The sequence below is a fragment of the Cygnus olor genome, chromosome 2 (assembly GCF_009769625.2).
Source record: "Cygnus olor isolate bCygOlo1 chromosome 2, bCygOlo1.pri.v2, whole genome shotgun sequence".
NCBI lineage: Eukaryota > Metazoa > Chordata > Aves > Anseriformes > Anatidae > Cygnus > Cygnus olor.
The window spans coordinates 3,064,508-3,089,161 of NC_049170.1; the positions used below are offsets into that span (position 1 = coordinate 3,064,508).

General features: G+C 51.7%; 1 protein-coding gene across 1 annotated transcript; it reads left to right on the forward strand.

Annotated features, from left to right (window-relative positions):
• Window positions 1–10,211: 10,211 nt before the first annotated feature.
• On the forward strand, window positions 10,212–22,840 carry ARF1 (ADP ribosylation factor 1). The gene is made up of 5 exons (XM_040549692.1): window positions 10,212–10,394; window positions 18,789–18,968; window positions 19,647–19,757; window positions 20,418–20,542; window positions 21,261–22,840. The coding sequence occupies exons 2-5, from the start codon at window positions 18,821–18,823 to the stop codon at window positions 21,420–21,422; spliced, it is 546 nt and encodes a 181-aa protein (XP_040405626.1). The 5' UTR covers window positions 10,212–10,394; window positions 18,789–18,820; the 3' UTR covers window positions 21,423–22,840.
• The last annotated feature ends 1,814 nt before the right edge of the window (window positions 22,841–24,654 follow it).

Genomic DNA, 24,654 nt, shown 5'->3' on the forward strand with positions numbered 1-24,654 from the left:
TGGATCGAGGACTGAAAAACCATCAGGGACCTCATTAAAACCTGGGGAGCAGCCAGCATCACCTGAGCATGGCCTCTGGTCCCCTGTGATCCGGATTAGACCCTCCAGGAGCCCAAAACTAAAATAAGGGGCTTCCAGGGGCACCAGGGAAGAAATCAGGACGATGTTTCTGGCTCAGGAGATGCTGCGAGGACAAGCGTTTGGGAAAGCTCTTCATTCCGGCTCATCCTGGAGCAGCTGATGGAGGGATTTCGAGCCAAGGAAACTCGCTGCTGTAGTTTGTTCCTTGGAAAAAAGGGATCCGGGCCCAGCTCCCTCCTGGGAGGTGTGTAACGGAGCGGCTGCAAGCAGACATTGAGTGGTCGGTGCCAACCAGCGGGCGGGCGCCCTTCCGCAGTGACTCAGAGTTGGGACCTCACGGCTGACCGACGGCTCCTCTGGTGGCCTCCTGGGGTGTTTCCCCTCTAAAAAGCAGGGCCCCCAACCAAGGAGAAAGGTGTTTCAGAGGAGGAGAGCTCAGATGAGAAAGATCTGATAGCTGAAGCCATTCCTGGTGACACGTCTCAAACTTACGTCTTCTCCTGCTCAAGCCACCAGCCCACCTTCCCACCTGCACCAGGGGAAAAGGTCTCTGGAAGCAGACACATCCCCTCCTGACCTTTTCTGCGTGCCCCAGCCAAGTGATCCACCCCAAAGCTACGTCCCTGCCATGCTTGTGCCATGCCCTAGGGCCAAGCCCACGAAGGGCTCTGCCAGCATCTTCCACAAAGTCCCCACCAAGCCCAGCACCAGCCACGCTCACGCGGTACCATTTCCACCCCTCCTGGCCTCCAGCTATCCACGATCCATCCGACAAGTGCTCCTGTGATAACTCAAGTGCCTCAGCTGGATTATAATTACAGATTTCACACCTCCAGAGATGTGCAGCTTCAGAAGCTGGGGCCTGGCTGCAAGCAGGCTAGGAGAGCTGCCCCGCACCCAGCACTTCCCACACCAAGGACCCCCAAATTTCCACTTTTTTCCCCATTTTTCCCACGCCTGCCTCTCCCATGGTGACAGCAAGTCGTGCATGTTCCCCTCCAGTCTTTCCATCTCACATCACCATGAGCTAAACCCCAGGAGCAAGCCCACATGGCCACTTTATATCAGTGCCCACAGAATAAATCAGGAAATGAGCCTCTCTTTTGGTTTATTTTCACAGCATCAGCCCTCATTAGTGGGCAGCACGTGCTCCTTGGGTGCTGCTCGGCAGATCAGGAGAGGGTGGAGCGATTTCGACAGCGCCGGCATCAGCCACGCGTTATCTGCTGGCACACGCGCGTGCCCGGCTCCCACCCGGGTGAGTTTTCAAAGGTTACAGAGCTTATTAAAAGGCTGATTCATTATATCGCCTCTGTAACCACATCGTGGGTATGGGCTTAAATGTTAATTGCAATCTAATTCCCAAGGATAAGTCACAGCTGTTTCCCTAGAGATAAGTGCGGTGCACATGCTGCAAATGTAAAGGAATAACTGAAATAAAGGGGCGTCTGCCTGAGGGATGGTGAAAACCTGGAGGGCAGATTGATCACAGCATGGAGTCGGCACAGGTTTTCCCCCCGTGTCCTGGGGGAATAAAAAGGACTTGCCTGGGAGGTGGTAGATCAAGTCCTTGCCCTGCTGTTGTGCCCCCATGATATCTTGGGCAAGAGGTCTTGCAGATGATCCCCTAGCTAAGACCTCCTAAAGTCCTCATTTGTGAGGTCGTAAGTACCACACGAGGCTACCCATGGACATTACAGCCACTCCAGGGCTGGCCAAGCCCGACCCAACCACAAGATCCAGCCCAATCTCCAACCACTTCTGCCAGGGTTGCCCAGAGCCACAGCTGGATTAAGAGTCCGTGATGGGCTTTCCCTTCCATGAACTCAGTGGACCTCTGTGAACTTTTAGCCCAAATATCATCCTGCAGCAAGGATGCCCTTGCCTGCAGTTAAATGGAGGATCGCTCAGGCACTACTGGGCCATACAAGCCAGGAGCTTAAATTATTTTAATTTAATTTACACTTGAATTTCAGCAAATGGGACCTTGGGAGCAGTTGTTTCCTCAATTTCTTCTCTGTATTGCAAGCCCAGCCCTTCCACTGAGGTCAAACTGTCTTTGACTTCAGCAGATTTGCCTTGGGCCAGAGGAAAAATTTGTGATCCATTGCACAAGTGAGGTCTGCTGTGCTCCAAGTAAGTGTTGGAGGCTGCTGCGTGATCCCATCATGTTCATACCATCCTCACAGACACTGCTCTCTCCGTGCTCAGGGCAAGAAGGGGGAAAACTCCCCAGTTCTGGGCTTGTTGAGACAGTGCCAAAACTGATAAAGTTTAAAAACTCGTGGGGACCTGTTACATTGCAGGGTCTAGGCCAGGAAAACCCATTCATCAGGTAGAAAACCTGCTGCAGGTTTTGGGACCTGTTTGGTAATGCAAGAGGTTGAGACCCAAAATGTGCATGGGGAACAGGCAAGCCACCTCCGCAGAAGGGACAGTGTGGCTCCAGGGTCTGAGATGAAGCTTTCCTTGGGGAAAGCTATGAGCCCCCCCCAAGCCTCACCTGATCTTTGCATAATGTCAGGTGGAGAACATCAGCCCAGGACCTCTCACCTCTAGCCCTGCTTATCTTTCTCCTGCCATGCAAGGAGATTTGATTAAATGAAGACAACAGCACCCAACCGAAGGCTGAAGGCTCCTCTGGAGGTCTCTGGTGCAGCGGTCATCTCAGGTGTCTGAAAGATGGATGAATTACACCCTCAGATCAATGGTTCTCTGCAGTGACTGTAAAAGGGAGCAGGGAATGAACGTGGCTGGGGATAGCTGGCAAAATGGAATGAAATGATCCCATCCTGTAGTGATTTAGGCATTTGCCACCTTTATACCTCCCTTCCCATACCATACCTTATTACTGACCCCAAAGCCTTCTCTGCAGTACTTGCCTCCAGCAGCCAACCAACACCAAACCCATCTGCCTTGCAAACCTTGCTGCAAGGCCCAGGATTTCCCTTGCATATCGTCACTTCTCACTCCTGCTGTCATCCATATTGCAATTTTTCTGCAATGTGTATCTCCATATTTCTACAAAACAGTTGCTGGATGAACAAAACTCCTCAAGGTGAAGCTTTTCAGCCTGGACATCCCAGAGCAGCCCCGACAACTCAAGTAGTTTCACACAAGCCGGACCCTAAGAGCTGCCGTCTGCTTTTTTTCTCATCCCGCAGGTGTCCGGTGAGGGTATGTGACCTGACATTGATGTTATAATTAGGCGGGTTTCCATCTTTCTCCTCGCAGCTCAAACAATCGCCGTCTTCTTGCAGGCGGTCAAAGTTCAGCGCGGGCCTGGGACGGCTGTGACATTGATCGGCGGGTCCCAGGGCAGCCGCTGCCTTCCCCTTTGACGCAAGTTGTCAGGTTGGGGCATATCAATTAGTGGCTGCCGCGACTTAATGAGGTTTTGATGATGGAGAACAGCTGAAATTTCATTCCCGTCCAGGAAAAAAAAAAAAAAAAAAACTGATAATAACTTTGATACCTCTGGTGTGACATTTTCTTGTAGATCTTTGTAGCCAAGCGACTTGAGATGGAGAGCTGGGGCACTCGCTGTTACAGCTAATTAACTGGGATCATTTTGGAAGAAGCCAGGGGTGGCAGAACACAATATTAGTGTTTCAGAAGTGGTAGTTTTGCTAGCAGACAAAGGGATTTGGGGGCATTGTGCCGCTAGAGGTGAAATATTGCAGCGCAGCATTTAAAATCATGGTTTCCTGTGCATGGTCATTAAATGTGGTGGGCAGACAGCTTTCCCTGATGGAGCTCCATAAAATTGCACACAGCTCTCCAAATGGGACATTTTAAAGCTCCTATCTTTTGCCTTTACACTGGGACAGCATCTCCCCTGAGATCCTCCTTTGCAGAGCGTAGTCTTCATGGGCAAAGCTGCACCAGCAGTGGCCTAGAGACTTAAACTGAGGCCTACAGCCTCCCCCAAGTGGTTGTAACTCTTCCTTCTGGCAAAGCTTTAGGAAGCCCTGGTCCCACACGTGCTGTGAGGCCGCAGGTCGGTCTCCTTGCTCTTCTGGGCCCTGCAGTGCCTGGAGGGATGTCCCCAGCTCAGGGAGCCACTGTGTGTGGGGCAGGCTGTGGGATCTTCACAGGACTCCCCATTAGAGCGTATTTTCAATCCTCACAGCAGCCCCAAGTTATCCAGGTCACAGGAGCTAATATATTCATACATGAGACTCAAGGATTCCAGGGAGACCAAACCAACCTCAGGAGTTGATCCCATTAAATACTTCATGCCACAAGTAATCGCGTGGACCTGCCACGTTACTGGTTTGGAGGGACTGGCAGCACCCGTGTGGCATGGCTGGCTCCAGGGACACCCTAAGGCCAGAGACAACTGTGTTTGTCCAGAGGAGGCCACAAGGACGCTCAGATGCTGGAGTACCTCTGCTGTGAAGCCAGGCTGAGGGAGTTGGGGTTGTTCAGCCGGGAGGAGAAGGCACCGGGGAAACCCTATATAGGCCTTACAGTACATAAAGGGGCTGCAGGAGAGCTGGGGAGGGACTCTGTGTCAGGGGGTGAAAGGATAGGACAAGGAGTAATGGCTTTAAACTAAAAATGGTAGATTTAGATTAATATGAGGAAGAAATTCTTCACTCATATTGAGGTGAGGCCCTGGCCCAGGCTGCCCAGAGGAGCTGTGGGTGCCCCATCCCTGGCAGTGCCCAAGACCAGGCTGGATGGGGCTGGGGGCAGCCTGGGCAGGGGGCCTACCCATGGCAGAGGGTGGGATTGGGTGGGCTGTAAGGTCTCTTCCAACCCAAACCACACTGTGCTTGTACAGTTCTACGGATCTGTGATCCTGTGACCTGTGCCCCATGGATCTGGACATGCTGCAGCCTCATTTCCTGCACCACTGGTACATCAGCTTCAACATTAAAATGCTGCCACAGAGCGAACCCAAAACTGGAGAAGGTGGACGGAGAGACCATCCACAGCACCAACCAATGCCATTATCAGGACCTGAGTCTCTGCTGCTCAGGTCCCCAGACCAGAGGCCCTTCTGGGTCCAATAACAACACTGCTGCACACTCCTAAACACTAAGCAGGCTCCAGGCTCAGCTGAGACACAGCTCTGAGCGCTCGGGATGCTGTGGCAACAGCATCTCCTGCACACACCCAGCTGACATACTGGTGAATTCGGCTCATCTGCTAACACCTCGTGCCCTTCACAGGGAGGTCTGACTGCCTAAAAAAGGAGGAAAAAGGAGGACAGCGGCAGTGTGTGAAGATACCCCAGGTGCACGCTCAGGAATATGTTTCTGCTGCCACTGCAGATGCCCAAATGTTATCAGATGTACTTGGTGTCGATGGTAGCACCTCTATATTTAAAGTGCTCTGTGGAGAAGGCACAGCCAGCAGCACCTCTCAACCACAGCCTTTGAGTTTCAGGTGCAGGCTGAGCAGGTTGCAAAGCATTTCCCAGGCAAAGCATCCTTCTGGAGTGTGTTTTCCAGCTTGAATGCTGAGCAAATGAAGTGCTTGGGGTCTAAATGATGCAGGGCGCACGGCAAAGCCTCACCCATCACCCGAGGCTGGTCATGGACATCTTCCCCAGAGCCTTCCTGGGATGCTGGATGGAGAGACGATAGTAGGAATAGTTGATGGTAGGTGATGGAAACCTGAAAATGTCTGGAGAAGGACGGGTGAATCACTCCCCTTAATCTCCACTGACCTGAGCAAGAGCTGAAGGACTGGCTGAGCAGGGACATCTGCCTGTAGCAGCTGAAGGGAGGGGGATGGATAAATGACAGCAGAAGAACCAACTTATCCTACCTAACCCATCCTCCCCACATACCAAAGACATCACAAGGCTGCTTAACGAGGCATCATCCCCTTGCACATGCAGGTGAGAGCATTATCCAGAGGTGTCAGCGGCAGCACTAAAAATTAGCAACACGAGCATTACACAAAGCTCTGCTCCCTGGCAGGTTGCACTGCACGTCCCCGAGTCACGAAGTGTAGCTATTTCTGAAATAAGGAGGAAAAAAAAAAAAAAAAACAAGGCAGAGAGAGTTGCAGTCATTTGCCCACCATCCCGAGGGAGTCGGTGTCATAGGCGGAGAGCTGATCTGCTCCCAGTTCCTCACATCTGAGATGCTCTCAGGTGCGTGGGTCCCTCTGCCAGGGAGAAACCTTGGCAAAATGAAAGCTCTTGCTGCAAGCTCTTGTTCTTCTGCTGCCCGTTGAGGGGACCATTTAGAGTTCTGCTTGCTTTTCTCTTCATTTCCACCTTCCAGGATGGCAAAGCGTGGTAGATCTGAGGCTTTTCAACAGCCCAGCCCCACTGTTAGGTGACCCCAGGCCTCCAAATGCTAAGAACACTCACTATTTTTTTAGTAGATAAGGTAGCAAATAGCTGTTGGGGAGTAATTTCTCAGCTCCTGTAAGTGTGATTCTCACCCCAACATGAGACTCAAAGGTGAGACATCCCCAACCCAGTAACACGGCCTTGCAGAGCAGAGAGCAGAGAGCAGAACAACACAGGGGCCTACCCCAGCATCACCCCAAAATACCCAAAATGACTTTGCCATCACCACTGGGAGGGATTCTCTGGCTGGACATCACTGCCACCTCCTCAGAGGGACCCGCTCTCACCACCACTACTGGACACCAGCAGAAGATAATCAAGCACTATCAATATCTCAATAATATCTTGATAAAAAACAAGGTGCCCACACTGGGGGAAAAGATTTCTTTGGGGGACCTGGAGTTAAAGCAAACCCTACCCACAGTGTTTTTTTTCTGGGGCAGATGCCAAAGGAAAGCATCACTCAAGCAAGCACTGCGTGACTGGGGGTGATATTTTTATAACCTCAGAAAATTCGCCTTTTACATACTTTTATTTATTTATTTTTTTGATTTTTTCCCCCAAAGCCAGGAGAACAGGCGTAGCTCCGCAGCAGATGCGTCATCCGAGGCTGCCGGCGGGGAGAAAACTGAACAGCCCCAAGGGGGTCGCGTGGAAAAAGCCATCCCCAGAGCACCCAGCATGCCACCCCGGGGAACTCGTCTCTGTTTTGTCTTTCTCCCAAAACTGCCTTTTCACAGAAAATAAGGTTCCAGCACTCCTGCCCTGCTGGCAGCAGAAAGAAGCCTCCTTCTTCCTCCAAACGCCGTGAGTCACCGGGCAGAGCGCTCAGCTTGCATCACAGCAGCCGTGACTCAGACCGAAGGGGACAAATTCCTCTTTGGGGAATCTCTGCAAGGCGCAGGCTCGCTCAGGGAGGAGAAGGATGATTAAACCCCAAGAGCCATGCGCCCTGCCTAATCTGACCCTCCATCAGCTGGGGTTTTGCAGGGACAGGCGAGAGGCGATGGGGCGAGCGCCTCCTCCCCGCGTTGAGTTAGAGCGAGAAGCTGCTCTGGGTTAAAAATAACCCACCAGAAAGTGAAAAAAAAAAAAAAAAAAAAGGTTATTTTTAGTGCAGAGCATCGCCCTCATCTGGTTCAGAGTCCAGGCATGGGGACCCAGCTGCGAAACAAGCGGGTGCTCGGCTTGTAGGGGGAGCTGGGTATGGGGACACATGCACCGGTGGGGTTTTGCTGCCCGGGGTGCAACTTTTCAACCTTTTCCAGGAAATTCTCCTGATGGCAGAATTTGGCAAGAAATACAAGGGGATTTGAGCACCTGGGGCTTTTTTTTTCCACGCCCTTCACCACTGGTCCCCGGCCCCGTTCAGCAGCGGCGGTGTTCAGGGACGTTTCAGTGTGCAGCCTCAGGCACCGCAAGGAGCCCGAGGAACAAAAATATGAGCTGAGCAAATATGGATGTGCCAAATGCAAGCTCGTGAAAGCTTTGCAGTAATCTCTGTGGCTGTGGGATGGGAAATATGGACTGTTCCTCACAAGGTTTGGCAACAGAAGTGCCATCCTTTATTGTCACTTTAGGTTGTGCATATGGGAAAGGTTGTTGGAAGGCAGTAGTAGTAGGTAGGCTAATCGGGAGGAAACCAAGCCCCATGTGAGAAATAGGGAACATCGGTTTGACTGCTGGATAAAGAAAACAAGGGGGCTGCTGAAGGATTCAGCCCCCGTTCGCATTTTGGGCCCTGATGCTCTGGCAATGCTGCGCTCTGCTCCCGATGGACGCAGCTCCCTGCGGCTCGTGGCGCCTGCAGCCGAGGGGACAGGGCCATCTGCAGCCTGGCACTCGTCACACGCGGATGCAAGCTGCTCCACTGCAGGAACTGCTTGGGTTTTCCCTTCCTTAAATCCTTCCTGGTGGCCCATTTCAGCGGTCATCTTCCATGGACAGTGGAAAAAAATAAATACCTTTGTTTCTCTCCTCATGGCTTTGCTTTTGCAGCACCCCGTTGCCATCGCCCTCTCCTGCACCACCGATTTTTTTATTTTTGTTTTTTTAGGGAAAGAGGCCTTGCCTTCTGTCCTCCCTCATGTAAGGTTTTCAGCTGCCACACCATTTCAGCCCCATTTGCAGGTGACTGGAGGGCTCTGAGGTGCTCGTTTCCTGGGACCGCTGGGGGGAAATCTTGAATCTTGAATCTTATTTTTGTGGCTCCCTGCTGCCTTTCAGAACTCCTCTGCCTGTCTTTAATAAAGGAATTATTGAGAAGTCAACCTGGGACAGCACACGACCTCGGTTTCCCTTGAGGTTACCCAACAGAAAGAAAATCATCCTGACATTGCAGCATGCATTTGGCTACACCAACCTCCTGAGCTTAAGCCACGTGAATGTTTATTTCCCATGAGGAGTTAAAAAGAAAAAATCCCTGCCGTTCCCCTTCCCCCTGCCCATCTGCGTATCGTTAAGTGTGAAATATATATATATGTATATATATATTTCTTTTTAGCCCCCATGGCAGGGTGCAAGGGCAGCTTTCAGATGTGTGCCCAAGCCTCAAGCACACCCCTGAGCAGCAGAAGGTGAGGGCACAGAGGCGAGAGCTCGGGGCAAGGCAGCAACCCGCAGCCCGACCCCATTGCGCTGCCTTTCAGCCCCATCCCGGCCCTGCAGGATCCCACGTCCAGCTGCGCCAGGGGAGGTTCAGGATGGAAACGAGGAGACATTTCTGCTCAGAAAGAGCAGTCAGCGTTGGGACGGGTTGCCCGGGGAGGTGGTGGCGTCACCGTCCCTGGGTGTTCCCACACGGAGCGGCACGGCCTGCGCAGGGCACCGTAAAGGATGAACACAGCAGGCCCCATACAGCAGGCATGCGCTGCCACAGCAGCCCTCTTTCTCTAATTTTCCCCCCTTTTCGCCCTTTTCCTCCTTTTCCCTCATTTTCCCTCCCTTTTCCCCATTTTTGCCCCTTTTCCTCCTTTCCCTTTTTCCCCCTTTTCCCCCTTTCCCCCCCTTTTCTCCTCTTTCCCCCTTTTCCCCCTTTCCCCTTTTTATGCACTTTCTTTTTCCCCTTTTTCGCTTTCCCCCTTTTACTCCTTTTTCCCCTTTTCCACCATTTCTCCCTTTTCCCCCTTCTCCCTTTTTCCCCCTTTTCCCCACTTTTCCCTTTTCCCCCTTCTCCCCTTTTTTCCCCTTCCTCCCTTTTTCCCCATTTTCTCTCTTTTCCCCATTTTCTCCCTTTTCCCATTTCTCCCTTCCCCCCCCTTTTCCCTCCTTTCCCTCTTCTTCCCCCTTTTCCGCTTTTTCCCCCCTTTTCCCACATTTTCCCCCTCTTCCCCTTTTTTCCCCTTTCCCCCTCTTTCCCCATTTTCTCCCTTTTCCCCATTTCTCTCCCTTTTTTCCCCCCTTTCCCCCCCTTTTTTCCTCTTTTCCCTTTTCCCTCCTTTCCCCTTTTTCCCCCTTTCCCCCCTTTTTTCCCCTTTTCCCCCTTTTTTCCCATTTTCCCCTTTTCCCTCCTCTTCCCCCTTTTCCACCTTTTTTCCCCCTTTTCCCACGTTTTCCCCCTCTTCCCCTTTTCTCCCCCTTCCCCCCCTTTTTCCCCTTTTCCTTTTTCTCCCCCTTTTCCCTCTTTTCCTTTCTTTCCCCCCATTTCCCCCATTCCCCTCTCCCCCCACAGCCCCACCCCCACCGCACCCCCCCACGCCCCGGAGCCGGAGGGGGCGTGGCCACGTGGCGGGCGTGGCCGCGTCGACCAAGTGGGCGTGGCCACAGAGTGGGCGCGTCTCCAGTCCCCCAAGCCCCGCCCCTCCCCGTTACCTCCGCGGGGAGGGGGCGTGGCCCCGCCGCTTCTCCCGTCGTGCCCCGCGCGGGGCTGGCACTGACGTGGCCGCCGAGCGCCGCCATCTTGTGTGCCTGGGCGGCGAGCGGCGCAGGGCGGGCGGCTCCGAGCGGCACGGCCCGGGGACAGCGAGCGCAGCGCCCGCGGCAGCGCCGGCCTTCCCCGGTGGGTCCCCGACGGCCCCTCGGCTTCCCTTCCCTTCTGTTTTTTCCCGCTTTCCCGACCGCGGCCGCCTCCCGTCCGCGGCTGCGGCCTGAGGGGCCCGAGGCCCTGGGCGTTGAGGGAGGGCGGCGGGGCCGCCTCAGGCCGCGCACCCTTCGTTCCCTCACGGCTTCGGCGGGGGGCGGCGGGGCCGCTTCTGGCGGCCCTCCCCTGCTTCCCTCACGGCCCCGGCGCCAGGTTGCGCTGCCAGGCCGCGGGGCTGGGCCCGGGGAGCGGCGGGGCAGGGCCCGGAGCTGCCCCCGGCCGCTGTGGTGCCCCCCTCCCTCCTCCTCCTCCTCCTCCTCCTCCTCCCCCCTTTCCTCCTTTTCTTCCTTTTTCTCTATTTTCCCTTCTTTTTCTCTCTGGGGAGCCAAAGGGAAGGGGGAACCGCCTCGCCGCTCCCCCTACCGGAGGGATTAACCGGGCCTCCCTGCCTGCCCCACGCTCCCGCATTCCGGCCCCGCCCGAAGGAGCTTTGCCTCCCCTTCCTCTTCTCGGAGGGGCCTCGGAGAGGTGGGGCCGGGGAGTGGGGGGTGGATGCATGTACGGATGGAGCTCGGGGGAAGCTCGGCGGAGGGAGGTTGTGCTCTGAGGGGCTGGCTGCCGAGCTGGGCGTTGGGGTGACGGGAAGGAGTCTGCAGCCTGGAGGAAAGTGGTGGACATCCAGTGCTTGGGTTTGAAGGTCTGGGAGATCACTTTTCCATGGCATAGCAGCTCCCAGTGTGAGGATATTATTTAAAATACTTTTAAAAGGATTTAAAAATACTATATGGTGTCTCTGTAGCAGTAAATGTGATGTTTTGGGCTGATAGCCTCCCTCCGACAAAGGGATAGGCAAGGAACGGGAATCTCTTCATCATTTGCCCCGTTACAGTGTGACAAAACTCAGCCAGGTCATAAAACTGCCCAAATGTTGTGTTTGACATTGACCTTGCTGCTGTGCTGCGAGGCTCCTGCCAAAGCAAATTCCACAGGTTGATTAGAGTTGTATCCAGAGGGCTTGTTTGGAAATATGGCTTGGTCAATAACTAAAATGTGAACTGTTTATCTAATACTTTGAACTTTGTTTTGCAAGCAGGGAGGCTGACAAATCCCCCTTGCAGCATATTCCATTAACCTTATTTTTCAGGGAAAGAAATCGAGTCAGGGTTTTTGTTCAAGGTCGTTTGGCAATGTGGTTATTACTATTTTTGCTACTGATTTGCAGCATTTATGTAGGAAAAAAAGGAACTCCAGCTGAACTAGAGGATTGCTTCTTGACTTTTGTTCCTGGATTTTGTAATCAGCTTGTCAAAACAAGTACTGTCGTACAGATACAGAAAGGAAGGGATTCTTTGAAACAAGGTTTAGGAGGCTGGTATGATGCTGCATGTTTCCTATGTTTAAAACGCATCAGCAGTGCCCGAGAACCCTGTTGGACTGCTTTGTCTGTTGTGGTAATGACGTTGGGTGAAAGGGTGAGGAAACTTGCCTCGCTTGAACCTCTTACGCTCCCGTGGTTCGCCGAGTTTACCGACTCCTCCGCTGCGGTAGCGCGTCAGGTGTAAAAATGACTCAAGCAGATGTCATCCCCGCTCAGAACAGCCTCTCCTGCCCCAGCAGCTTGTGGCAGACACCATCGCTGCTGGATCGTACCTTTAGAGCCTGGAGTAGGGTTACAGTGCAAACACCTGGAGGGAAGGCGCTCCCCAGGGGGCTGAGGCACGATTTTGGAGGTTGCCTGCTGGTGAAATACAATCCGGAGCTGGAGGGGGACTGGGCAGAAGTTCTGCACCAGTGCTGAGAGGCAGAGCACGGTAGGGGCTGGATTCGCGTCCTCGTCCAGCTCGTTGTGTTGTGCTCCTGTAAAGTGGGTTAAAAATCAGCTTCAAGCAGCATTCGTGCATCTCACTGAGGCGCAATTATCAGATAAACTATCAATTGCCTTAATTGGTGAAAGGAGAAGCTCACAACGCGAGGTTCCAGCTGAATTTGCAGTGCTGTAGTTTAAAGAAAGCCCTTTCTTTTAGTAAGAAAAGACCAGTTCAGATATAAAAGCTGCTGGGATGTGCCAGGAGGGACTTTCATGCTAGAATTCTTGCGGGTTTCAGCAGCCTTCCCAGGAATCAGTATTTCCTTACAGCGGGTAAGGTTGGTGAGCACGAGTTCGCTTTTTCTTCGAAGGAACAGTTCGATTCCTTCTGGAAATCTGTCAAAACTTTTGCTGCTGGGATGCCGTGGAGCCTGCGTTAGAGCTAGCACCGTCCTCTGCTGTTACTCCCTTTCCTTAACTGATGAGTAAAGAAGTTTATAATCAGCTTCCTACTACAGCAGCTGTTTTTTTCTGTTACTCAGCATATTTTTCTTTCTGCTTGCAACTATCCATTTTTGTTTCTTCTTCCTAGTGCATGCAGACGTTGGAGGGCCGCGGTGCTGCTTCTGCTGATGTTTCAGTTCTAACGAACCACGTCTAACGCAGCTCTCACGCTGATCTCGTACCTAACTAGCTGTGTAGGCTCTGCTTTGACATTTTCCCCCAAACCAAAAGCCGATTTCGTTACCGGGGCTCTCCTGTGAGTTCTTGCCATTCCTAACATAAATGTTGACTTACTGCCCGGCTGCTAGGAAGGAGTAACGGGTTGTTTGGCTTCGCACCGAAGGTTTTTAAACTTGTGAACGGTTCGGCCTTAAACCGTGCAGAGCTTGTCGGCAGAGAAATGCTTTGTAATGCTCACTCGCCCAGCAGCACGCCCGCCGTTTAACGGGGGAATGTGAAGGCAGGATCGAATTGGGGTGTCACAAACACGCTGTTGGCACCGCCTTATTTCCTGAGCAGTCTGTGGGGAGGTGATGGATGCGCTTTATCCAAAACCATGAACGGCGCCTGGCTGTGCCTTCAAGAAAATATTTTTCAGGCCAGATGTGTTTTCTCCTGTGTGTTGGTTCGCGTGCTTTTGAGTCATGTAATGACACCTTAAAATAGGTTGAGATTTTGCTGTGCAACAGACGTAGCTCGTTCCCTACATCAAGGTGAGCGTAAGGTGACGGGTCTGGTTTGGTTTGTGACCTGCCCTCTGGCTTGCTCCAGACTTTTTCTTTTACTCCAACCCCTCCTTCAGGAGCGAGTTCTTGTGGTGTGTAGGAAATGGTCGTGGCCCCAAAGGCCACCTTCAGCTGATCAGTTCAAGCCTTTGGAGGCCAAATTCAGTGGTGCCTCTGCATGGCAGCATGGTTACAGGCCCCGAACTTCTATTTTACATGGCACTACAGCGTACGTATTCTACGCTAAGCTTCTCTGAAAGACAAACACCAAATTTGTGCCCCCTGGGGACATCGGTTCCATTTCACGCTTGGCAGAAGCACCGCCAATATGCAGTGGGGGAAACCTTTGCAGTGGTTGGGGTCCCTTGAACGCTCCCGTGGTTTTAATGGGTATGGCTATGAAGGCACGGGGACTTTTGGTGATATTTGAGTTCCAGATAACGCCCTGTTGATGGAAGAAGCCAGCAGACTCGTTAGCTACGCCTCTATCTTCTGCTCGGTGCCTGCCGACCTGAGCATGGTCTTGAGGAACCCAAGGCACCGAAGCCAAATTCCGGTGTTAAGGCCCCGTTAACAGGGCTCCTTTGACACTTGGTCATCTTTCCCTCGGGTCATCACGTGCGGGGGGCCAGCAAACAGCGCCTAAAAATAGCTGGATACGACTGGAGGTGAACAGTTGGGTACGGGGCCGCCCTGGCTGTGTGCGAACGGGGGTTGATCAAAGTGTTTATCAAAATTTTCAGCGACGGAGAACTTAAATCTGTGAAGAAATAGCTCCAGGCTTAAAGACCCCAGCCGTACGTAGCTGCCTGTGCCTGCGGGGCTGAGGTGCTGTGGGCCCAGGTCAAGCCAAAACCTCCAGCAAGGGTTTGTTCCTCCTTGGCTCGCTTCTCATGTGATTGAATCACACCTTGTGTTGTAAGGAACAAGCTGCTGAGTTCATCTGCACTTCGGTTGAAGTTCTTCACCTGTTCTCATGTGTAACGCCAGCAACAGCTGCTCAACCAGATTTTTTTTTAACAAGTTTTCTCACCTCCCTTTTACACGTGGCTGTGGTGATGTTTAGTGCCTATTATTTTGCTGCTTTTTGCGTGCTGAGCTTTTAGCGTCTTCTAAAATGTGATAAAGCAGCAAAGATGATACTGGCCAGCTAGTAAAACCTGGCTGGCTTTTAAATTGATATTCCTGTGAAGTAACAAATTGAATTTTATTTTCCTGTGACGGATGTGATCAGTTTGTGTTGATCCCGGTTTAGGAATGACGGGTTTGGTTGTTTTTTTCTTTCAGTTAGAGATGGAGCTAATGGTTAGCCCAGTGGCAAGCAGTCTCCTCGAAATGGAGACGTGTTTGGGATGGCAAACGGGCCGCCTCCGTCGGCGCACCAGCGCTTCTTGCCACAGGTCCCTCAGCAAACAGAACAAGGTCCAGAAAGAATCGGTAAGGCTGGAAAAGCCCTCCGAGGTCATCTGGGCCGGCCACCCCGCTCCCAGCACCATCACCCACTAAACCCTGTCCATGCAAGCAGCCAGGGGACAGCTTTTTGATAACCCTGTAGCTGTAGTGTCCCCGCTCTGCTGCGTGGGTTTTTAGGTGGGCTTTAGGGTTAGCACTATGAGTGGGTCCAGCTTTGCGATGCCACGGCTGCCCCTCGTGGGACGGGGCACTGAAAAAAGATGGAAACATCCTTGGGAGGGAGGTTTTAGGGGTTTGCCTTCCGCACCTCCATGTGCCAGAGAATTGAGCTTTTCTTGCCTGATCTTCGTTGCTGCTGGTGTTCGTCAGCTGCAGAGACCAGGGTGCCAAAATGAGCGCATGTAGCCGCTCTTTTCGCGCTGCTGGCAAAGCGTTGAGCATTATTTTTTCTGCTTTGGAAGCCTTCTGTGGTAAGCGTTGGTACATACCATGTACGTAAATGTTTCTATACTGTCCTTTGCCTAACGAAACAACCCCTGACTTCTGTCTGTTACGGTGTGGTGAAAGGATGCTATAAACCTGGCATTCGCCCTAACTCCTGGCTTTGTGAAATTTAACCTACGTGTGCTCAAAAAACTTTTTTCCAGGGGTGTAGAGCTGAGATCAAGCAGAGTTGTGGCCGTGCAGCTGCGCTTCCCGTATCGTGCGGTGACCCCGTGGGCTGCTGCTCTGGCTCCATGAGAGAAGCGCTCTGAATAAAACAGCACTGAAAGGCATTAATGTGTGGTTTAGTGCAGACTGCTCCAGGAGGTTAAATGTTGAATGATCTTCGGTCTTCAGATGCTCCTCGGAGCTTTTATTTAACCCCCCCTGCAATTAATAAAGGCAAATTCAAGCTCTTAGCACGGGCTGCGTCGCTCTAACAGGCACCGGGCTGCCTGCTCCGGCAGCCGCTCGGAGACCTCTTCCGAAGATGTGCTCCCAAGCAGTAAGCTTCTTGTCACGTTTCCAGGCGTTTCATCGGGCTTGTTGAGCCTCTAAAACAATGTTCAACAATTAACAACAATATTTAAGGAAAAGCGAGAGTTATTTTTGTATATAGAATACAGGTAGTATTTTGGCAAGTCTTTACAGGTGGGAAATGTTTGAAGATGCCTGAAGATGCCTGAGGATCGCTCGGTAAACCTACCAGGGTCTTGAATTTCCCCATGTCTTCGGTGTGTGTATGTTCTCCTGGCCCAACTAACGGGCTGAAACGAAGCAGACTGTGCTCTGGGGTATGCTGGAAATGCTCGCACTGTCCCTTGGCTGAGCTGTGGTGGGAAGCGGCTCCAGCCCAGCTGCGGGCTCTGTCGTGGTGCTCACGTTGTTGAAAAGCAGAGCCCTGGCGGCGGCAGGTCGGGATCTGGTGCTGGTGTGGCTGAGGATGTCCTCGAGGAGGAGGGAGGAAGTCAAGGGGCTTTTGCTCGTGGTATGAAGTGACAAATTCTGGCAGGGACGGTGTCCCAGGAGGGGTGTCGTGTCCGGAGGCATAGGAAGGAGCAAGGTTTCCTTTCCTGCGGCAGCGGACAAACACGGGCAGAGGACGGTCCTGCTGGTGGGGAGGATGGGCTCCTTCTCTGCCCCAGCAGCATCCCAAAGGTACCAGGTGGGACCCGCAGCACCTCGGGGAGCTCTGCACGGGGGCTTCCTGCAACGTTCTGCCGGGGGGCAGAAGCTGGTGGGGCTCGTGCCGTGCACAGCTCGGTCAGCACAGGCTGCGGCTTCTCCGAGGGTGGAAAGAGGTGGAGGTAACCGCCAGGATTTGCTCCTTCCCTGGTGGCTGCCGTTGATCCACGGCGTTTAATAACCTACGATGCTTTTAAGCACGCTGAAGGAAAAAAAAAAAATCTCACAGGGTTTACGAGGCTGCCTTCCAACAAAAGCCCTCGAACTAGTTCCGGTGGGTTATGGGAGCTCCGGTAACGGGTAAGGGTTCAGCCCTGACTATTGCTTTCCAGATAAAGCAGCAGGTAGAGGCAGCGGGAGCAGAGGAAAGCTTGCAGCCTCCTCCCCCAGCACAGCGAGAGCTGCTGGGCAGGGAGGTTCGCTGCTGTGTGAGCGGCCTGGATAAACAGGGACTGGAGCAGAGCTGCCTTCTCTGCTTCCTCCTGAACTTTCCTGCTTATATAACCTCCACAGATTGAAGTGGCAGGTGAATATTCCCCATGGTGCTTCAGAAATCGGACGGAAATGGTTTAATACCAAAATTTTACTTCTAAACTTTTCGCTTGGTTTTCACCCGCCGGCTGCCCTGTCTGGTTTAGAGAGGAGCTTAGTTCTAAAGTCTCAATCCTGCTGAACTTCAGTCACATAAAATAAATGAATCTGACTTGAGTTCCTCCAGCAAGTCGGTGTTTGATGTCATTCAGGAACTTTGGAGTGGACTCTGGACCTCACTGTGAGGCTGCTTAGTGCAGAGGCATGTGACTCGCTTCGTGGCACAGGCTTAACTTTGGGTTAAAAATTGTTTCCAGCAAACTTCCTGCGGGGGGCAGAACTGCGCGGGCCTTCCCCAGCGCTGAGCGAGGAAGCCAGCCTTGGGAAATCTGCAGCGCAGGGCTAGAAAGAAAAAGGCAAGATTTTGGTCTGGAGAGCACTTTCCAGTTCAGTATTGTTTAATTGTCTCACGCAGATACGCTGTGAGATACACTTGAGTGAGAATTCTGTTTCAAGCACGCAATGAGCACAGAGTAGCTTCAGGAGCAGGTTCAGCATTCGCGTTACTCCTTAAATTCTGACTTGGTTTACAGGAAGCCCAGCCCTCGGACGTTGCACGGCTTGGCTCTGTGCGCCCGTGCCGCCTGAAGCTTGGGTTTTCAGTTGGGCTCGGTCCGTTCTCTTCAAACTTACATCTGGCTTTTTATACTAAGCAGCAATAAAAGTGTGTAATGTCCCGGCTACATCTGGCTGTAAAGCTTTCGGGCTGATTTTCTCCTCTCGGGCGAGCAGAGCGACAGCTCTGGGTGGTTCAGACTCAGCAGGGGCAAGGTTTGGGGTGGAGAAGTGGTGGTAAGGGTGGACCCATCGTCCCAGGGGCTCAGTGGCTGCTGGCAGGGAGAGGCGGTGTCTCAGTGCCTAGCCAGGGAGCTCCTGGTGGCATCAGTCGCTTGTGAGCAAGAAAAAGAGTTGGGACAGGGCGCTCGGACACGTGGTCTGATTTTGGGGTGGCCCTTTGGGGCCCCAGGAGCTGGACTTGATGGTTCTTTAGGGGTCCTTTCCAACTCGGGACATTCTGAGATCCAAAGTGAAGAACGAAGCATCTGTTTCTAACCTGGCTCTTTTAAAGTACTTCACGTTGGGAGTTGGATTTGGTAAAGAAGGTCGTTGGCGTTACTGAAAGTAATGGTGCTTACATTGTGTTCACCGGGCATTTCCTCAGGGTTCAGGAGGAAGGAAACTGTTTGAGTAGGAGCGAATCCAAGCTGTACTCTGAGTTTCCTTCTCAAAGAAGGTGCAACTGAACAGGGAAAAGAGAAGAACGTGTTGAAAACTTCATTTAACTGCAGGACAATTACAAAAAGTTTACGGTGACACCTCAAATTACGCCTTAACAGGGAGACAAAGTATCTGACATGGGCAGTTGTGCTGCAAGCCAACAGGAATGGTACAAAACAAGTTAGAGAGCAGCATTTAATACTAAAATCCCTGAAAGAACATTTGAAAGCTTTAAAGCACTCAGAGCCGCATCATTTTATGAGGGCTAAGTTTTGGTTTACCTGTTCGTTGTCTTGTGTTGCTTCAGTGTGGGGGAACAAACCCTGTGCTCTGGTCGGGGTGTCTGTCGGGGTTTGTATGGCCTGGTGCTCTTTCGGTGGCTGACTGTGCCCTGCTCAGAGCACGCCGTCGGTAGCTCACGAGTGATACTGTGGTCTCTTTCTCTAGACTTCACTGGCCAGTGAAAACACATCTCAACCATGGGAAATATTTTTGCAAACCTCTTCAAAGGCCTTTTTGGCAAAAAAGAAATGCGTATCCTCATGGTTGGTCTGGATGCTGCAGGAAAGACTACTATTTTGTACAAACTTAAACTTGGTGAAATAGTAACTACTATTCCCACTATAGGTAAGACTTTTACGTTTATTTAAATGCTTGCGTTGAGGTTTGGGTCCTGTCGTTTGCAGCAGTGCCTTACCCACTGTCATCCCTGATGTAAAGGATGTAGTGCTGCACCCCCCCCGATGTAAGGGACTTGGTGCTGCGCCCTGACTGTTAGACAGACATGGCTAAAGCCATGCTATGAACGAATCTCTGCCAAATTTTCCGGCATGGGAGGAGATTACACTGATTTTGTTGTTTGTTTTTTTTTTTTTCCTCCATTCCCTCCCTTTAGTCCCTTGGGGAATGACCCTTCATGGGCCGCAGCAGGTTGGTCTGCATGCCTTCTGCTAGGCACGCCGTGGCCTTGGGTAGTCGGCTGAGAACTGTGGATCTGAGCCTTGCATTATTTGTTCTCCTCAGCCTGGGGTTGCTTTTTGACATGTTTGCTCTGCATTTTGCAGCTGCTTGGCTAGCAGCCCAGCTGTTAAGTTCATTAGTCTAATTGGGGCAGGGGTGGTGGTGGGGGCAGAAGTTCTAGGGAACCCCCATCCCTCTGTTAGGAGGGATGCACTGTGAGACTGCTTGCTTAAAGTAGACCTAAAGTTTAACATTTTTAGTAACGACACTGAGTGTGACTTGGTAAATAAAATAGGTACAGGCCACCGATGTTTAATCGAGACTTTGCCACAATTTCTATTTTAGGTTTCAACGTGGAAACAGTAGAATACAAGAACATTAGCTTCACAGTGTGGGATGTAGGCGGCCAGGATAAGATCAGACCGCTCTGGCGCCATTATTTCCAGAACACACAAGGTGAGTCCTGACACTTCAGTCACGGGTTTCCAGGATATAAAGTTTCTAGTGTCCGTACTGTAATAATCTTGCCAGTTTCTTGGGGTGGCGGGGAGTACATGTTACGACAGGGTGTGTTTGTGTGCCGTGTGGCTCTTACATTAAGCTCGTGCTTGTTTAAAGAGGGGTGGAAAGAAATGTAGAAACCAATCTTGTCCATCAGAATCAGAATTCACAATTTCTGCTCTTCTTCTGTATGCATCGTAGCTCTCAGCCTGCACTTCAAAGCAGCCTTCACTGCTTGTCATTTCCTACAAACTTCAACAGCCCCGTGAGCTGAGAGCTTGTCACTTCTTCCACTGCTGCGCCTTTATAGTGTGCATGCATTAGAGCCCTGTCACAGGATTTCAAGAGTTGCTACTGATTGGGAAGTATCGAGTGGTTACGTAGATGAAGCACACGAGCTCCAAAAACGCAGACACGACGAACTGCTCGCTTTCACCAGCTCTCCACAACAGCAGGCTTTCTCTCAGACACGAGATTACAATAATACAAACTGTGTTTTTTCAGGTATATTGTTCTGCATTACTCCTCCTTCAAAGCTTAGCTCTGATCTCCAGCAGCAGGTGTCATTTGGCAATAGTATTTGTATGCTTATTCTCACTATTTGCTTACTCCTAGGTTTGATTTTTGTGGTTGACAGTAATGACAGAGAACGAGTGAACGAGGCCAGAGAAGAGCTCATGAGAATGTTGGCAGAAGATGAGCTTAGAGATGCCGTTTTATTAGTGTTTGCTAACAAACAGGTATGCCCGAGGAAGGTGTCTTTCTGTAAGAAACCCCGAAAGCACGCGACGTATCCGTGAGTGAACTCAAATTTGTGTTTTCAGCGTAATAGATACGCTCAGTAAGTGTCCGTTCAGCTTTGCTGAAGACAACCGGCCCTTTCAAACTCCTCTGTGCGTATCTGCAGGGCGCCTTCTGTAAGTGAGCTTACAGAGGGAAGAGCGTGCTGCTACGTCGCTTGTGCAGGCTCGGATGTGACGGGTGAGAAAGCCGTGCGAGCCTTTTCTAGGAACAGGAAAGGTGGACTATAAACAGAAGCAGTACTCAGCCGAGTACTTTGTGATTAAAAGCCGAGGTTAAATCATTACTGCAGTTGCAGAAAACACTTCCTGCGTGGAAAGTGAATGAAAGGGCTGTGAGCTGTAAGCAGGCTGGGGGCAGATCAGAAGGGCCCGATGGCTTGAGCCAAGCATCAGCCAGTTTGCTCCTGTTTTCTGAAGGCAATATTTGGTGATGCTGCCAGCAGTGCTCCTGACTGTGTTTTTAAACCTTTGAAAACTTTGGTATAAGCAAAATAGCTTGAATATAAAATTAATTATCTGGGGTTTTCTGAAAGTTAAATTGAGAAGTCTTAGCTTTTTTTAAAAATGGATTTAAAGCTGATGATCAAATTGTTAGGAAGGTGGGCGTTCCTCCTCTGGTGCTAGGAGAGAAAATGACTCTTCTTCCTTCCCCCAGGACCTGCCGAACGCGATGAATGCAGCGGAAATCACAGACAAACTTGGACTGCATTCTCTTCGTCACAGGAACTGGTATATCCAGGCAACCTGTGCCACTAGCGGAGACGGTCTCTATGAAGGACTGGACTGGTTGTCCAATCAGCTCCGAAACCAGAAATGAAACCATAAACCTTCCTCTTCCCTCTTTTTCCACCCCTCCCTCTTATTTCCTCCTATTCGCCCTTCGCTTTACTCTAATGTGGCAAACTGTGCTACTTTGTGGTATTGAGTGCCGGAAGCTGTTTTCATTTCTTTTGTCACAGTATATATTGCGTCATGCTGTAAATGTGGCAAATCCAAGCCTGAAAACAGTTAGGTTTCTTATTTAATGTAAATAGTTTTTGTTTCCAATGAGGCAGTTTCTGGTACTCCTATGCAATATTACTCAGCTTTTTTATTGTAAAGAATCAACTCACTGTTTAGTACTTGGAAGGGATTAAGTGGATTACCATAAGGGTTGCCAGTGGTCCTCGTGCAGTAGAGCTGAATACTATCCCGGTTGGGTTGTGAGATCTGTGAGATCCATTTTGGTGGCTGGTTTTTAACCTGAATTCTGTATTTTTTTAAAATAGTCGAGGAAAAGTAAAAACACTTCAACACACAAAGGTTTGACATAGCTTCTGCTGTTCTAGCTCTAATGCGGTGACTCTTGATTCTTTGGAACCGGTGAAGCAGCGATTGACACCCGGCTGGCTTCATCTGGTTAAAACACAGGTCGTAACTAACAGATCTCTGGCGCTTTCTGTAGCTCATCCTACGTGCTCACATTTGTTCCTGCTCGTTTCAAAGATTTGTCGGACCTGGTTTAGCTGAGCGCGCAGAGTCGCGCTAAACTTCTGACTTTTGGTTCAGGTGAGATTTACCACTTCCATTGAACTTGAATAATTTCTGGAAGTCACATTTTTAGCCTGTCGTATTTTGTCAAAAAGTGTTTTGTACTTTTCTTGTGTGTAAACCACTCCAGAAGGCAAACTTTTCCACAGAAAGCACAGCCTGTACTAGTCCTAAGCTCTATAGTCGGAAAGTACTGTACTTAAGTAAGAATTGCCATGAAAAACACCAAACATCTATGTATAGTGTCTAGGGGAAAAAAAAAAGCATGAGAGTTAGGAGAGTCATTCCACTCTAGAAGTACTCAATCCCATTTTGGAACAATCCCATATCTGTATATGTGTGAAAACCCTTGGCATCCCTCATACTGCAAGGTTCAGATTTGCCATCAGAAAAAAAAGACCTCTTTACTTTTCTTTTGTATTTTGATAAACACTGAAGAAGCTGGAGCTGTTAAACTTTAACTTGAGGAACTATCAGAACTGGTTTGTTTAGTGTTGTGGAAACCTTTATTGCTTTCAATACACGATTAGTAATCAACTGTTTTGTATACTTGTTTTCAGTTTTCATTTCGACAAACAAGCACTGTAATTAAAGCTATTAGAATAAAATCTCTTAACTATTTCATGTTTTTTATGCCTTGCTGTTCATTTGATCATCTTGGCAGAATCATAATGAGATACTTGTTGAATAAAAAGTTTCATGAAACTTGCGCTGGTATCAGGGTGTTCTGTATCCCCTTTGTGCAGCAGTAGGTGTTAGGCTTTGCTGAGGGCTAAATTGAACCAGTACCGCATCACAAGTCCCATGAAAATCTACGAGCTCACATTTACCAAATAATGCGTTGTTCTAGTTCCTTTTTTCTTTTTTAAGTGAAGAAGCGGGCAGCAGCCCTGTGTGTCCTGGTGTTTGGTGGCGATCTGCTGCTTCTCGAGTCCTTGAAGGGCATCTATCAAGCTTCCTGAGCAGCCCCATCGCCTCCCACAGCAGCTTCTTCCTTAATAATAGGCTCTGGGGATGATCTGCTTTTAAGGAGGCAGACTTTGTGCCCCAAAACTCTTTCGTTTTTCCCTTCCACAGTCTGCTCCAGCCCTAGGGCTGCCCTCCTGCCTTCTCCAGTCAGCTACAGCCGTGTTACGGAGGCTCGCCGAGTGCCGCGGTCGCTCTGCCCAGCTCCAGCAGGAGCGCAGGTTTATTCCGGGCTCACAGCCCCGGCTGTGTTCTCGCTCTCCGAGCTCGTCTCGGTAGCAAAGTGTAAACAGCGTTAGGCAAACAGCGACAAGGGATTACCAACCTCCGGTAAGTCAGGTTATTCCTCCAAAGCCCTTCGTCCCACCTCGCATTTCAAGCTCTGAATCATGATCTCTGCACGCCTCGCTGGGCAGGACGTGTATTTATTGCTGCTCGGCGAGGGACCTGAACCTGAAGGGCCGTCGCTGCCTCGGTGAGCAAAGCCCCCCCCCCAGCCCCAAAAAGGGGGGGCGCCCTGCCCTGGTTCGGAACCCTAACCCCAACACCAGAAGCTCCCGCCTGCGTGGGCGTCCCTAAAAGGTTTTGGGGTGAGGCACGGTGCTGCGGGGGCAGCGCAGCGACCTGACTGCCCCAACCTTAGCAGCTCCCGCGCCTCCGCGCGCAGGGGGAAGCGAAGAGATGTGAGCGCGCTGATGTTATCTGAGCTGGGGGAGGCAGCTCCAAAAGGGCGGGGGCGGGCTGAGGCTCCTTCACCCCCTTTCCACCCCAAAGGCCTTCGCTGAAGGAGGGCGCGGGGAAGCCGGAGCGTGGGACCGCAGCTTGGGAGCCGGGCCCCACGCTGGGATTCGTGCAGCCTTTGGGGTTTTAAGTTCCCTTTTCAGCCCGGAGCTCCCGGGGCCGTGTTCCCGTTAACCCTCCCCGGGCAGCGTGGCTGCGCTGCACCAACCCCGCCCTGCATTGGGGTGCTCCCGGCAGGCACCGCTCGCCGCCTGGACCCCAAAAACCCCAGCAGGGCGACCTCAGATGCAGTGAGCTCGGCGAGAAAACAGGCTTGGGACTCCGGTGGATTCCCCGCAGGCAGCCAAGCCGTGGCTCCCTGAGCTGGTGAAGAGAACCAAGGGGGTTTCTCCCACCAGCGGGGTGCCAACTCCACCCCCAAAAAGCATCTCAAGGGAATCTCAGGAAGCAAAACCCCACAGCAGCGGGGTTAAGCAGGCGCTCGCAGCCGGGGCAGCAGGGACAGAAGGGCTTTATTGCCGCTCGTCCCCCCCGCGCTGAATGCGGCCCTTGTGCACGCGCGGCCGGTCCCACCCCGCACCGGCACCCCGGCCCTCGCGGCCGCCGGGATGACGAAGGCCCCGAAACGCCGCCAACCAGCACCGGGTGCGGGGCTTTTGTCCGCCACGAGGGCACGGAACGGCCCTGTCCTGGGCAGGAGAAAGGGCAGCGGTAATTAAACGAACGAGGCCCTTGGTGAGAGGAGAGCCCTTCCCCGGCGACCAGGATCTGCTGATTTAAAACCCACGCTCCTCCCGCGGCGCGTGGAGCAC

Bases quoted from the DNA above. Each gene is read 5' to 3' on its own strand.
- ARF1 (XM_040549692.1), top strand. From the start codon at position 18,821: ATGGGAAATATTTTTGCAAACCTCTTCAAAGGCCTTTTTGGCAAAAAA. The intron at 18,969-19,646 runs GTAAGACTTTTA...TTTCTATTTTAG, and splicing joins AACTACTATTCCCACTATAG to GTTTCAACGTGGAAACAGTA. The intron at 19,758-20,417 runs GTGAGTCCTGAC...GCTTACTCCTAG, and splicing joins TTATTTCCAGAACACACAAG to GTTTGATTTTTGTGGTTGAC.